The sequence below is a fragment of the Neovison vison genome, chromosome 12 (assembly GCF_020171115.1).
Source record: "Neovison vison isolate M4711 chromosome 12, ASM_NN_V1, whole genome shotgun sequence".
Taxonomy (NCBI): domain Eukaryota; kingdom Metazoa; phylum Chordata; class Mammalia; order Carnivora; family Mustelidae; genus Neogale; species Neogale vison.
The window spans coordinates 142089118-142102956 of NC_058102.1; the positions used below are offsets into that span (position 1 = coordinate 142089118).

At 44.6% G+C, this 13839-nt stretch overlaps 1 protein-coding gene across 3 annotated transcripts in view; it reads left to right on the top strand.

The window, feature by feature from the left end:
• Positions 1-13839, top strand: part of SFMBT2 (Scm like with four mbt domains 2) — a 201165-nt gene that overhangs the window by 131675 nt on the left and 55651 nt on the right. For all 3 annotated transcript variants that reach the window (XM_044227656.1, XM_044227657.1, XM_044227658.1), the window contains 2 exons: positions 6565-6647; positions 12857-12983. In XM_044227656.1, the coding sequence (XP_044083591.1) occupies positions 6565-6647; positions 12857-12983 (210 nt within the window). The remainder of the gene's footprint in view (positions 1-6564; positions 6648-12856; positions 12984-13839) is intronic.

A 13839-nucleotide genomic window follows, 5' to 3' on the forward strand; every position in this document is an offset into this window, starting at 1 on the left:
GATGCTTGCCATGGCTTTGCCGTTGGCTGATACTTTCATGATGTTGGACTCCCTCCTGGGGACATGTCCACACCTCCTAACATTATGGTTATGATTCAGATTAATATTTTGTGACAAAGAAGTGTATCAGGTGTCATAGTGTCACCTAATGATGTTAAATGCGTTTCAGCGTTGGTTTTTATTCTAAAAGATGAGGAAGTTGGCACAGCTCAGATTTATACTAACTTGATTATTTATGTCCACCCTTTTTAAAAATTTTTCATGGCTCTTTTGCCTCTGCTTTATTCTATGAATGTAAACAGAGAAGAATTCAGTTGGAAATGAATGTGTGTGTTTTAAAGATCTGCACCGGGGGGACTTGATTGAATGTCAGCTGGGGAAGTGAGGGAGCCGGCAGACTTCGGGGGGTGGGTGGGGGGCGTAGGGGGTAGTTCTTTAGCAAACAGCATGGGTAAAAGGAAGGGCTTTAGTCAGTTTCCAGTATCTTTGCCTTCTTGCCTGTGAGCCTGTGCGCAGACTCACGGTGAGTGGCATTGAGGGGTCGTTGGGAAGCCAGGCTCAGGAGTCAACAGACTGGTTCCCGGGGCTGCACCTGCACCCTGACGTCTGTGGTCCTGCTTCCTCACCCGTGGGGTGTGGACATGACTCCTGTGTCTACACCTCGTGCTGTGAACGTGCTCTGGGGTGGACCTCTCGCTGTGGGGTTGTGTTCTTCAGCGGTGCGGTGGTGTGTCTTCCCGGGTTTCTGTCCCAGGTCTCCAGGTCGGCCTCCATCTCGGAGTCCCTGTTCTGCACCGTGTGCATGTCCTTCTCAGTGGCTCCTGGAGCCAGGGGCAGCTGGACCTATTTCATCTTCTTCTTACCCTCAACGAACCAGGGGCTGGCAACCTGGAGACTCAGGGAAAAGTGATTGAATTAAATGCATTTCCTTGTTTGAAAAAGTGTTACTACTTTTTAGGACTTCTATTTTGTTGTTGTTGTTGTTAAAGATTTTCCTTTAAAGATTTTATTTATTTATTTGACAGAGAGAGAGAGCACACAAACAGGGGCTGCAGCAGGCAGAGGGAAAGGCTGACCTCCCCCGGGGAGCACAGAGCCCGATGCAGGACTCGACCCCAGTTCCCTGGGATCATGACCTGAGTTGAAGGCAGATGCTTAACTGACTGAGCCATCCAGACATTGCTTAGAGACTACTTTTTTTTTTAATTTATAGATTTAATAATGTATTCATTCTTTAAAATTTTGAGAAAAAGGAGAGAACTTCCTGTCTTGAAGAAACCTGTTTTGGTGTATATGCTTTCAGATTTCTGTTTCCCAGAATATGTAACTTTGTGTATCGACTTACTTATTTGTACACACCCAATTTGCCACTTACTTGGCAAAATGTCTCCTACATTACCTGACTGCAAAGTTCCATGATTTGCAGGTAAAGAAATGATTTAAACACGTCCCCATTGTTTGTGTGTATTGAGCTCATCTGCTTTGATGCATAAAATGTTTGCACAGCAATCCTATTATTTCTGTAGGATGCTTCATAGTGGAATTACTGCTTTTTTCCCACCCCAGCTCACTCTGCCCAGCCCTGCAGTACACCCCCCCCCTTGCTCTTTCTAGAACATTCCAGACATGCTCCTGGAATTTCACAGTTGTTGGTCCCTCCCCCAGCCCGCCCTTCCCCCAGATGGCTACAAGGCTTCCTTTCTCAGTTCCTCGGACTTTCAGCTTTTCCTCAAGACTTACAGCCCTCCCTCTGCCCCTTCTCTGCTTCTCTCTGTAACGCTCTAATTGTCTGACTTTCTGTATTTGCCCATGATGTGTCTCCTCTCATTGAAATGTACGCTCGCCTGGGGAAGGGTTTTTGTCGCCTTTTTCTTTTCGCTTCTGCGTGCCCGGTACTAGAACTGTGCCTTAATAGGGACACTGAATCAGCGCTTTTAAATGATTGACTGTGTGCGTGAGCAAGTGGCTTGAGTGGACAGGAGAAACCTTCTGAAAGGTTTGTTTTTTTTTTTTGGAGGTAAATAACAATTTAATCACTCAATGGAATTAACATTCAACCATTAAAGTTTTTCAGAGAATTTTCAACATGGGGAAGTGTTTATGTCACATGTTCAATGATTAAAGAAGAGAAGGCAATACATAAACAAAACTGTATATGCAGTACTACTTCAGCTACATAAAAAAATCCCAAAACTGTACATAAAAATAAAATTAAAAAAGACACATTGCCCAGTTGACATCTGTGGTGGTTTTTTGAGTGATATGCCAACTGGAAATACATAAAAGCACCTGTTTCCCAACAGTTTTTACAGTGGTGGATTCTTATTATTGTCCTCCATTTTGCCAGTCGGATAGATGGCAAAGGTGATTTTTTTTCTTTTGCTGATGTTATTTTTGAAGATTGTATAATTTTTTCATATTCACTCAGTATAGAAGAGCAGCTCTTACTCTGTCTCTTTTATTACAGAAGGATGTCTTTTTTAAGTCCTTACCCTAACCTCTACCCTACTATGATTGTCTCGTGGTTGTCGTGGTTCATTTCCTGGTGCAAAGGGCATGAGACTACCATGATTGTGTAGGGGGTGGTTGTGGTGATTCACTACCTGGTCAAGAAGACTGCCATGATTATAGGATGTTGTCATGATTCACTTCATGGTGCTAAGGAGAGTCCTGATTTCCTATAGGAACTGGATAAAATCAGGGTTCTGTTAGCAAAGGAGAAGCTGGAGGTTGGCTCTTGGGAGGTGCTCATGGTGTAGCTCAGGTCACATGTGAATTACCTCTTCGTTGGTTGACTAGTGCCTTATCTTTTATAATGGAGCAAAGGTGCTACACTTGTAAGTAATTTTTATTGAAATAATTTATGATCACTATCAAGACTTGGAAAATACAAAGAGACAGAAGAAAAAAATATCCATGCGTCCCACCATCCAGATAACTGTGTTGTTAATTACCATTACTAAGCTTTCCTTACATTTCCTTGGGTCTTTTTCTTTGCATACTCTTCTATAAATTTGGTAATTCTGTATATGCTTATTCCAGGCAGTCTTTCCATCTAAACCTGTAGCAATAACGTTTTCGTATTTTTTTTTTATAAACGGTGTGCAGTTTCATGCCTGTATGATTTTCCATGGATCTTGGATGAGTTTCATTTCTGTTCTGATCTAAGGGTGTAAAGTGATCCCCATCCCCAGATTGAACAGTAATAATGCCATTGTATGTATCTTAATATAGGACACTTTTTCAGTTTTCAGGATTGTTTTGAAACTGTTGTGAAATTGTCATGTCAAAGTTCGTGAACATTTTTACCGCCAAATTGTTTTCTAAAAGAATTAACCACTTGCACGTCCAATAGTGATGTTTGCAGTGAGGCTGTCCTGTGCCAATTAATTTGTATCATAAGGAAATGGGTCATCGACCTGTTCTCTTTTGGACCCGTAACAGTTGGAACTTCGTTCAGAATAAACACTAATAAAAGCTTAAATAACTCCAGTGGCCATGGTTCAATGGTCCCCTGTGGCAGCTTGTTGCAGATTTTAATAGCCCAAGGGGTTTTGATTTCCTTTTCTTTCCCCCTCTGTTATTTTCCTCCCTCCTGGGTTTACAACATGTTTTCCTAGCTACAGTTAAGCCTCAGTACTTCTTGTTCTGTCTTTGTTGATTAATGAGTATAATTGACCCCTGTTGTCTCTATTATATAAGCCATAGCAATTTGTTTTTATGTAGCAGTTATATTCTGAGCTGTCACAAAACTGCCTAACAAAGAGCGAGCTCATTATCAGCCTGAAGGAAAAGAATTTTAAGTGATGAAGTGAATAAAGGTTCCCAAGAGGAGGGAGGAGGAGGGGGAGGAGGTCTAGGCTGTTCAGATAGTCAAGGAAATGAAGAGCTTTGGGGGTAGAATCATCCGTCGTTGTGTGGGTACCCGACAAGTCTTGGTTCTATCTTGAAATCATTAGATTAAAAATGGCTCCCCGTAGAGAGAGTCTGGAAGACGGGATAGAGAGGGATTGAACATAGGTCTAAGAAACCAGAGAGCACGACATTTGATGGACTGCATTGAAGCCCATGGGAAGTTCACGGTTATAAACGTGATTATAGAAAGCCCAGCTCATGCCTCTGTGGGGGTAGTAGAGGTGACTTCTACGTTGGGAAGTTTTATCTGACTGTAAAGAATACCCAGGTTTCCATAGTATATCAGAAAATGGGTTGTTATTCACTTATATATATATTTTTTCCTATATGGCCTCCTCCCCCATGATCTTGATGAAATTTTTGTCAGCTCACAAAAGTTACTAAGCAGCAGAGGCCCAGGGAAGAGACATCGGAACGGAATGAGATCTTGCCCTTAGCAAAGTCAGCCTGCCACAACCCCAAACGAATGGGGTCCTTCTGTTGCAGGATTTATCTTGTCTTCCCCTATTCCGTGGAGAGCTTTTAGGAGGTTTCTTGTTTCATAACCTCTCTTTATCTACCCTGCCACATTTTTCTCAGAGGAAAAGAGGAAGGAATTAACCATGGAAGGATGGGGAAAAATCCTAAGTAGCCACGGTAGAATAATGAATAATGGCGGCTCTCAGTTATGAAATGCAACAGCTAGAGGTTCCTTAAAGATCTTCCCTTAGCTTTGTGAATAAGGGAAGTTGGGCACAGAAGGATCCAGTGGTTCTCACCTTGTTTCACGCAGCTCTGGGGAGAGCTGACTCTCAAATCCCAGATGTCCTCCTTGGATACGTCACATAGATTCTCAGCATTTTGAGCTGTCTTTGGGCAAATTCTTCTGTTCTTACACATTAATGTAAAGATTTCCTATCAAACAGCTCCAGAGAAGCCATTACCCAAGTGGAGGTTTTATTAATCGTAAAGAAACTTGCATGATCTCGTTGAAAACATGTTTTATTTATAAGTGTTCAGAAAAAAAGGTGACTTAGTCCCTTCCAGAAACTTCTGATGAGAGGGTCCCTTCTGGAAACCCCTGCCAGAAATCTCCATCAGGCTCTGGAGAGAGGGGTTGGCGGCAAAGACAGGTGGAAAAACTTTTAGAATCTCTTCAAATCTCTCTTCGAAGAATACAGCATCTCAAAACTTGAAGAATTTTAACTCCTTGTTGGAAAGAAATGAGGAGTTGTCAGCCTTAATCGAATGATAGGGATGTCTTAGGAAGAAAGGGGGGCGGTTACTTTTGCCACTCATGGTCAGCAGCAGATCAGAGGGCCAAGGGTCAGGCTCTGGGCCAGAGGGCAGCTGCCTTCTTGGTTAACCCCATCTCCATCTTCTAAAGAAACTGGGTAAATTGAGCTTCCCTAAGGAAAAGAAAATACTACCTTGTACTTGGGAGTACAAATGGAGGTAGGAGGCAACCGGGATCTTGATTTTCTTCAGTGAAGAATTCCTGGAGTCATTTTGCAGCTGTGGGATTTAGGAACTACAAGTCCCCATGTTAAGTGAATTTGCAGGTGCAGGATTTACAATGATATGGGGAAGAAAAAATGGGGACTTGGCTCAAAAACATACTTAAGAACTCCCTTGTGGATTTATTTTCCATACGCCTAAACCCATCAAGAGAGAGTGCTGAAGTGAAGGTTATGGTGACATTTTACACGGTTTCCGTTGATCCCAATGGCTTCCACTGCTGTCCTTTGTTCACAGGAAATGCAAATGACACTCACAGGAAAAGGTGTTTCGCTCTCCAGGTTAAACTGTACACCCAATGCTATGCTTATTTTAAGATTTGGAACTGTTTCCTCTTCCCATGACATTCCCAAGACCTCCCATGTCTTATCACGGTGGTCATGACTTGACTCTTACTTGTGCCCTTCCTGCCACATGAAATGAATAAAGAACGGGAAAAATCCACCTTGGTAAGATCTGTATTTCGTTAAGTGTAGTATGTGGGAAGAGCTGTGTCTCGAACCCCCTCCCTCCAGGTCTCCAGTGTGCCCCTCCAAATCCTCACCCAGACAGGCCTGACTTTGCGGATTCTCTCCTTCCTTACTCCTCTGTGGTGCACCCCTAAGGCAGGGCCGTTGCTGCCTTCCATGCCTTTCCAGGCTTTCTGGGGAGAACCTCAGCCCCTTGTTCGCTATGTGTCCACTTACTGAAACTCTTTAAAAAACCGTCCCCCAAGGTGGTGTTTTCCAGTAAAGTCTCATGGTTTCCACGACGATACCACGAAGCAGGTTCACGTGATCTCAGGATTTACGTGGAAGGAGGAGTTCCTGTAGATTTCTACAAACGTGCTGTGTGGGTGTGTGGTGTGTAGTATCCTGGCTCATCTGCTCTCCCCCAAAGCGGATCGGCCCCCGCCCCTGCGTCCCACCTTGGCCTGGTTTCAGGGCCCCTATTACACTAATGACGGTACACCTTACGTGCATGTTGGACTTTACATTTTCCCACGTTCCCCTCAGAAATCTGACCTGTTACCTGGAAGCAAGGAAGACTTCACCTCTGGGGTCCTGTCTTGGACCACTTATTGTTTTAATGAGAGGCCAACTCTAAAGCTGTTCGTTTGCTCTGAGCTTTAGCTTGACTAAGGCTGTTCTGTCTGTGTTTCGCCCCGTGCAGGTTACTCCGGCCAGGACTTCGACTGGGCCGATTATCACAAGCAGCACGGGACAGAAGAAGCCCCTCCCTTCTGCTTCAGAAATGTAAGCAGCTTGGTTCTTGCTACTCCTTCTCTCCCAGAGGGCGTCTACCATCAATTTTATCGGCTGCTTTCTATTCCCTGGGCGAAACTAGAGGGCTGCTGTGGACCACAGGAGCATAAGGCTTTTGTAGTCCTGAAAAGTCCTCTTTCGGGTTGTGTATCAGGGTGACTCTGGGCCGTAGTCACAGAAGACGGTCCAGGGTGTTCCTTATCAGCACGTGCTTATGACAGTGAGTCGACAGTGAGTCTCAGCCTCCCCGGAGCCCTTGGCTTCCTCATCCGAAATCTAGTGAGCAGGTAAGGAAAGGGAGGAAGGAGAAGCTCATTCTGCTTCTCAACACGGCAGCTGATACTGGCATGATACATCATCCACCTTCCGCTGGTGAGAACCAGTTCCTCAGCCACACCTGCCATGAACGAGGCTGGGAGATGTGCCATGGCCGGGGAATTGTTCCAGCCACGAGTCTGTACTGTAGACAGGGGAAGACACGTTTGGGTGGCCCCCTGTGCCACCATTGCATGGGTATTTGCTGTGTGGGGCATACTGTGGATAAGCCCATCGATAGGAGACGCTCTGCCCTTGAGCTATCTTCCCAGTATGAGATCGTCAACTTCTTTCCTTGGATCACTTCTGTAAGATGCTAGCCCAGCAGTTCTCTGCTTTGCTTACTTTACGCCGCTTCCTGGTTCAAGTAGAGCTGTTGGCTTGATGGCCCATGAAACAGCCCTGTGTGAGTGTGTGTGTGTGAGAGTGTGCACATATGTGTACTCGTTTAGTTATACGAGTTGGTCGTATAAAGTAGCTTATAAATTATTGAAACCTTATCAGCCCTAGGAACTATGAAAAGGGATTTGGATTATTATTTCCATTTTGAGAATGAGGCATAAATATATAGCCTTGTGTGTCAGTTATGGAAGTTAATTCTTTATGCTAAAAAAAAAAAAAGACTCAATCCTCCAGTTGGGGATAGTGGATAGTATAGAGAGAGAAAGCCCATAAATCAAAGACCTTTTCTGGGCATGTGCTCCTAGAGCTGCTGATTCCTTGCCACTCCCTTACCCCCCCTCCCCCATAATTTGGACTGCGGGGCCCATAGCACATGAGAACTGAGAGGCAGAGGGGTTGGCTTCCTGGAGACGCTCAGTAGCAAGCATGAGCCAGAAGTGGGTTTCGAAGAATGAAGCAGGTTGATTGGCGGGCCGGCTCGTACTCACATACACGGAAACACGTCAGCGGAAGAGCTGGAAACCAGGGCTCCTGAAATGACCAAAGGGCCTTTCTCCTGGCCAAAGCTGTGTTTGCATAAAGGCTCTTCTGCAGCGTGGAAAGCTCCTCGTGGTGAGTTGAGGTGGTAGGACGGGGATGCTGTGTGGGCAAGCCACCGTGAGGATAGTCGCGGGTCAGCTCCCAGGGCTGATCAAGTCCCAGAGTGTCTCGCTAGACTCTTAACCAGAGTGCCATCTCTTGTCACAGAGTCCTGACCTCATCACCTTTCACTTAGGATCATGGACATACTTACCACATCCCCAAAACCCCCCTGGAGTTGTGCTTTCTGCCCGACAAAATATCCCTTCCCTGCCTCTCCAGCCTTGGGAAGGAGGCATATCCTGCCATGTCCCCTAGTTTTGTACGTCGGGAGTGCTTTCTTCTGTGACAACATGGTTCCACTGCGGCTGCTTTCCACCCATCCTCTGCTCCCGTTCCGCCGGCAGCTGGCCACGTGCAGTGTTACCGTGGAGCAAGTAGCCGCATCCCCAGGTGGCCTCTGAGCTTTCAGGATTTAGCTTCCACGATGAAATTGCTCCTAATGAATATGCTGGCGTATTCATTAGGCATGCACTTGTTACAAACATGCCCTCTTTGTTTCTGGCCCTCCGTTTATTTAATCGACAGGGTCGTTATCAGCCTGTTGGCATGTGCATTGCATTACCGATGCTTTGCTGAATTTTGTTAGCTCGCTACAAGTGCTCTTTAATGGAATGCTTATTATGAATTCATTTTTTAATCACACATCTTGTGTGTACGAGAGGAGAGGTGGTGTGGAAGTGGATTTCCCTGGGGACGTTTAACAATCTCCAGGCAGGGCTGAAATGGATTGACACAGCCAAATGCTTAGTAAAATAAACTCACAGGTAACAGTTTTGCTATTGATCTTTATAAATTACCCTCAAGCAGTGAGTTGAAATGAAAATAGGTTATGCGGTTGTCGCTTTCCTTTATTAAGGAGGATAAAATGCATTTTAACTTACTTAGAGGCTTTTCAGGCAGGCTATCGAGTCGTATTATCAAAAAGAAGCTCAATACATAGATGTGGACGGGGCAGGATGACTTGCAGAAAAATAACCCACCTAAAATCTCTGTGTTTCCTATTTCCAAAGAAACATAAAGGAAAAATGCAAATTGCTTTCTTAACATTTCCTGAATAATTTTGTTCCAGTTACATAAAGATAAAATTGCATTTACAACTTAACCTGCATATGAAGAGTTGTGAATAACCTCAGTTTCTCCCCATGGGTCACGCAAGGATATAGTCTCTGCTATTCACAGGAACCTGTTAATTTCAGTTTATATATTTCAAAATAGATGTTTTCAGTATTGTAATGTCTGATTGAAAATTTTATATTTATTTAAAAATAATGCTAGGAGGGAGTTTTGCTTTGAGTATTGGCTCAGTATTATTGGCTGAATTGACCCTCTGGCAGTTAACTATAGATTCTGGACAGGATACTGAGACAACTACCTTGGGGTGTGGCGAATGAACAAAAGTGAGCAGATCTAGAGGGGAGCAGGTCATTTGGAAGGAACACGATGGGTTGTGTGATTTACTTTTTTTCCAGACATTTTTTGGCAGTTAATGTATGAGGTAACAAAACCAGCAATATAAAAATCACAATCTTTCTGGCCTGATGAACCAGATAACAGAATTTGGACAATCACAACTGTTGGAAAGTGAAAGGAGTCACAGATAAGGAAGAGCCAGCAGACAGAACCACAGATTCTGTGTATAAATTCTGCTTAAGTCTTTTTGGATTGTATATTTTCCAGGCAAACTCCAGGCAGCCTAGTTAAGGACAAAAGACTGAGTGGGAATTTGAGCTCCTTCTCAAGAGACAGAGTGTGTAGTTTGAGTCCAAACAAGTTAATTGCTTGCTAAAAGAGAAAAACCAACACTTTTGGGAAGAATATAACACAATCCAGAGTCTCTGCCACATAACATTTAAAACATCCAGACTTCAGAGTTGCTCAGCATATGAAGAAATAGGAAAATTCTCAGTAGAAAAGATAATCAATGGAGACCAAACCCAGCATGACCCAGATGTCAGAATTAGCAGACATGTTACTTTAAAGCTCCCATTAAGACTAAGCTTGTTGTAAAGCAGTGATTCCCAACGTGTGGTCTTTAGGCCAGCAGCTCCAGCATCACCTGAGAACTTGTTGGAAATACAGATTCTGTGACTTTACCTCAAATCAAATGAATCACAAACTTTGGAGGAAGGCCCAGCAGTCTTTTTTTGTGTGTGTTGTTTTTGTTGTTGTTGTTATTGTTTAAGATTTTGTTTATTTATTTGACAGAGATAGAGAGTGCACACACAAGCAGGGAGAGCAGGAAAGGGATGATGCAGGACTCAATCTTAGGACCCTGGGATCATGACCTCAGCTGAAGGCTGACACTGAATCCATGGAGCCACGCAGGGGCCCCCCAGCAGTCTGTTTTTAAAAGGTTCCCCGGATGATTCAGATGTATCCTAAAGTTTGAGAAAAAAGTGAATGAGAAGGTAGGAAGTTCCAGAAGAGAAGTAGAAAGTATAAAAAAGAGAAATTCTAGGACTGAAACATACAGTAACTAACATAAGCAAATTCATCAGAAGGCTTCCTGACAGAATGGAGGAGACAGGGGAGAGAGCTGAGGACTTTGAGATAGAAGTGATCCTATCTGAAGAACTGAGAGAGAAAGAAGATTGGGTGTGAGGAACAAGAACAGAATCTCAGGGACCTGAGGGACGATATCATATGTAGTTGGAGACTCAGAAGAAATGGCCACAGAGACTACAGAAGAGAAAATGTAGGAAGAAACAATGACCAAAAGTTACCAAAGCAGTTGAAAATACTAATGCAAAGGTTCAGGAATCTCTGTGGGCCCCAAGTAGCATAAATAGGAAGACACCTGGCATAGTCAAACTGCTGATACCCAGATGTAAAGAGAAAAATCTTCAAAGCACCCAGAGAAAAAATGGTAGATCCCAAATAGAGGAACAGCAGTTTGCATGACAGTGAACTTCACATCAGGGACAAGGGACATTAGAAGACAGTAAACCAGTGTTTGTAGAGTACTGAAAGAAATCAACCATCACAGTTAATGTTTCCTGAATGAAGAGAGAAACAGATTCTTCACCAAGGAAGGTAGACAAATGACAAAGAAACGTGTGAAAAAAATGCTCCACATTTAATTTAATGCAAATTCAAGTCATGATTAGCAACCATCGGACATATGTTAGAATGGTTAAAATTGGACAACTTGCCAATACCAAGTGCTGGGGAGGACCTTTAGCCACTGCAATGTCCCACACTGCTGGTAGGAATGCAGAAACTAATTTGGTGGTTTCCTAGAAGGTTTAACACACATTTACCATATGGTCCAGCTATTCCTTATCTAGAAGAATGAGAGCTGCACTCTGGGCTGCATTGTAGTCCCCCAAATTCATACAGTAGAAGTCCTAACCCATAGTACCTCCCAGTGTCACTGTATTTGGAGTGAGAGTTTTCAAAGAGATAATGAAGGTAACATGAGGCATACGGGGGAGGCTTAATCCAGTAGGACTCGTGTCCATATCAGAAGTGGTAATTAGGACGCGGACCATAGGCACGGAGGAGAGAGTGGAGACAACAGAGCAAGAAAGTGGCTGTCTGTAAGCCAAGGAGAGTGTCCTCAGAGGAAGCCAACCCCATGACACCGTGATCTCAGACTTCCAGCCTTTGGAACAGCGAGATAAATTGTTATTGTTAAAGCCACCCAGCGTGTGGTATTTTGTTATGGTCTTCCAAGCAGACTCATAAACTGCGTTCACACAGAAACTTGCACTTGAATGTTTATGGCGGCTTTATTCACAATCACCAGAAATTGGAAACTGCTCGAATGTCCTTCAACTGGCAAATGGATGGACTGTGGCACGGCCCTAGAAACTATTCAGCAGTAAAACAGAACGAACTGCCCGTTCGTGGAGTAGCATGGATGAATCGCAGATGCATTTTGCTTCAGTGGAAGAAGCAAGGCTACACAGTGTATGGATCCATTTAAAGTGATCTCACGGAAAAGGCAACACTCTCGGAAGAGGACACAGGTGCATGGTCCTGACGCTGGGATCCAGGGAGGGACTGATCACCAAAGGGCCAGTGCAAAGGTTTTGGAGGTGAAGGGACTGCTGTGCCTGTTAGAGGTTATCGCTGCGGGACTCTCTACGCATTTATCTAACAGCCCGAACCCTCAAGGAACAGGGCACCAAAAAGAGTGAGTGTTCCTAGGTGTAAATTTTTTAAAAAGTGAATTAAGAAAATAAATAAAAGGAAGCCAAAGCCACAAATTAAAATAAATACGGTTTCAGATAAAACTGTGGGATGTCACCGCCAGCTGACCTACACTAAAAACAGCGCCCAAGAATGTTCTTCGGACTACAGGAAGGGATGCCAGATGGAGACTCAGGCCGCCTCCTTGCACCCACGAATGTGCCCAGGCCTGCTGCGAGCGAGGCCTACAGGGAAGGAGAACTGTGCGCCTCAGTGATGGTGTAGAAGTAAGGGCGCATGCGGGGCTGGGCAGAGAACGGATCCATCATCTCCTTCAACAGATATCTGTAGGCACCTGCGGTGTGCCCGCGGAGCTCTCATTCTGGGATGCAGATGAGGTCATGGTTCTTTTCCGACCAACGGCGGCAGCCCTGTTTGATGGATGAGCTCTGCGTGCGCCTGCGTGAGCTTGTGCGCTTGCGTGGGTCTGTGTGCGGCTGCGCGTGTCTGTGTGCGCCTGCACATGCCTGTCCGTGTGTGTCTGTGTGCGCCTGCGTAGGTCTGTGTGCGCCTCCTGTGCGCATGCGTGGATCTGTGTGCGGCTGCGCGTGCCTCTGCGCGCGCATCCCTGCTTGGCCCTCGGGCCGCCCTGCTGCCGCCCCTGCTGCCTGTGCCCTGGCTCAGTGTCCCATCTCTCTCTCTTTCAGACCACGTTTAGTCGGGGTTTCACGAAGAACATGAAGCTCGAAGCCGTCAACCCCAGGAACCCAGGAGAGCTCTGCGTGGCCTCGGTTGTCAGCGTGAAGGGGAGGCTGATGTGGCTTCACCTGGAAGGTACGCTGGCCTCGCCCCCACCCCGGGGACCGCAGGGTCCGCCTGGAAGCCGCGAGGTACACACGCTGCTTCTCGGAAGGAACCCCTGCTGCCTGCCTTTCGCTGAAACAGATGCTGAACTAGTCAGGGATCTTCAGCAAGTGAAACTAGGCAAATAGAAACTTGGTCGGAGGCGCTCATCTTAACGAATAATTTCATGACGTGAGATGCTGCTGTGATGATCGTGTCTGGAACACGGCGGTCCTTTTACATCTGGGATCATAAACGCCGGTGTCACAATTAAATTAACACGAGTCACTAAACCTGGTATTTGAGGTCTTGGTTATTATGAGGATATAATCATATATTCGCATTTTAATATGAATAATATCCTTTACTTTGGTTCCTTCCGGAGATGTTTAATTTTACCTTGAAATAGTCACTGGAGATGACTTTCTCCCCAAATATAATAATACACAAGACTTGTTTGTTTAATGATGTTTAAACTGTTTCTCATAGCTACTTTTTTTTTTATAACTCTGCAGATAATTCAGAGAACATTATGCTTGATAAGCGGAACCATGATCAGATTTTTGACTGAGATAGAGCACTGTGGTTTTTTTATACGTTATATTTTAAATGAGACGGAATTAAGTCTGATCTGTAAGGTTTTCCCATTTTTCCGTGCTCTAATTTTTTTTTTTTAATTTTCGTGGCATTCATAAGTTATTTTAAATGTATATGAAAAAAACGAGACTAGTTATGAATAATCAAGTTAGCTCTCTTGGCCTGTATCTCACCCATCATTTCATGCTCCTACCACCACTGGTATGAAAATTTGCAAGGTCATAGAACTGGTACTAATCTCGTCATTTTG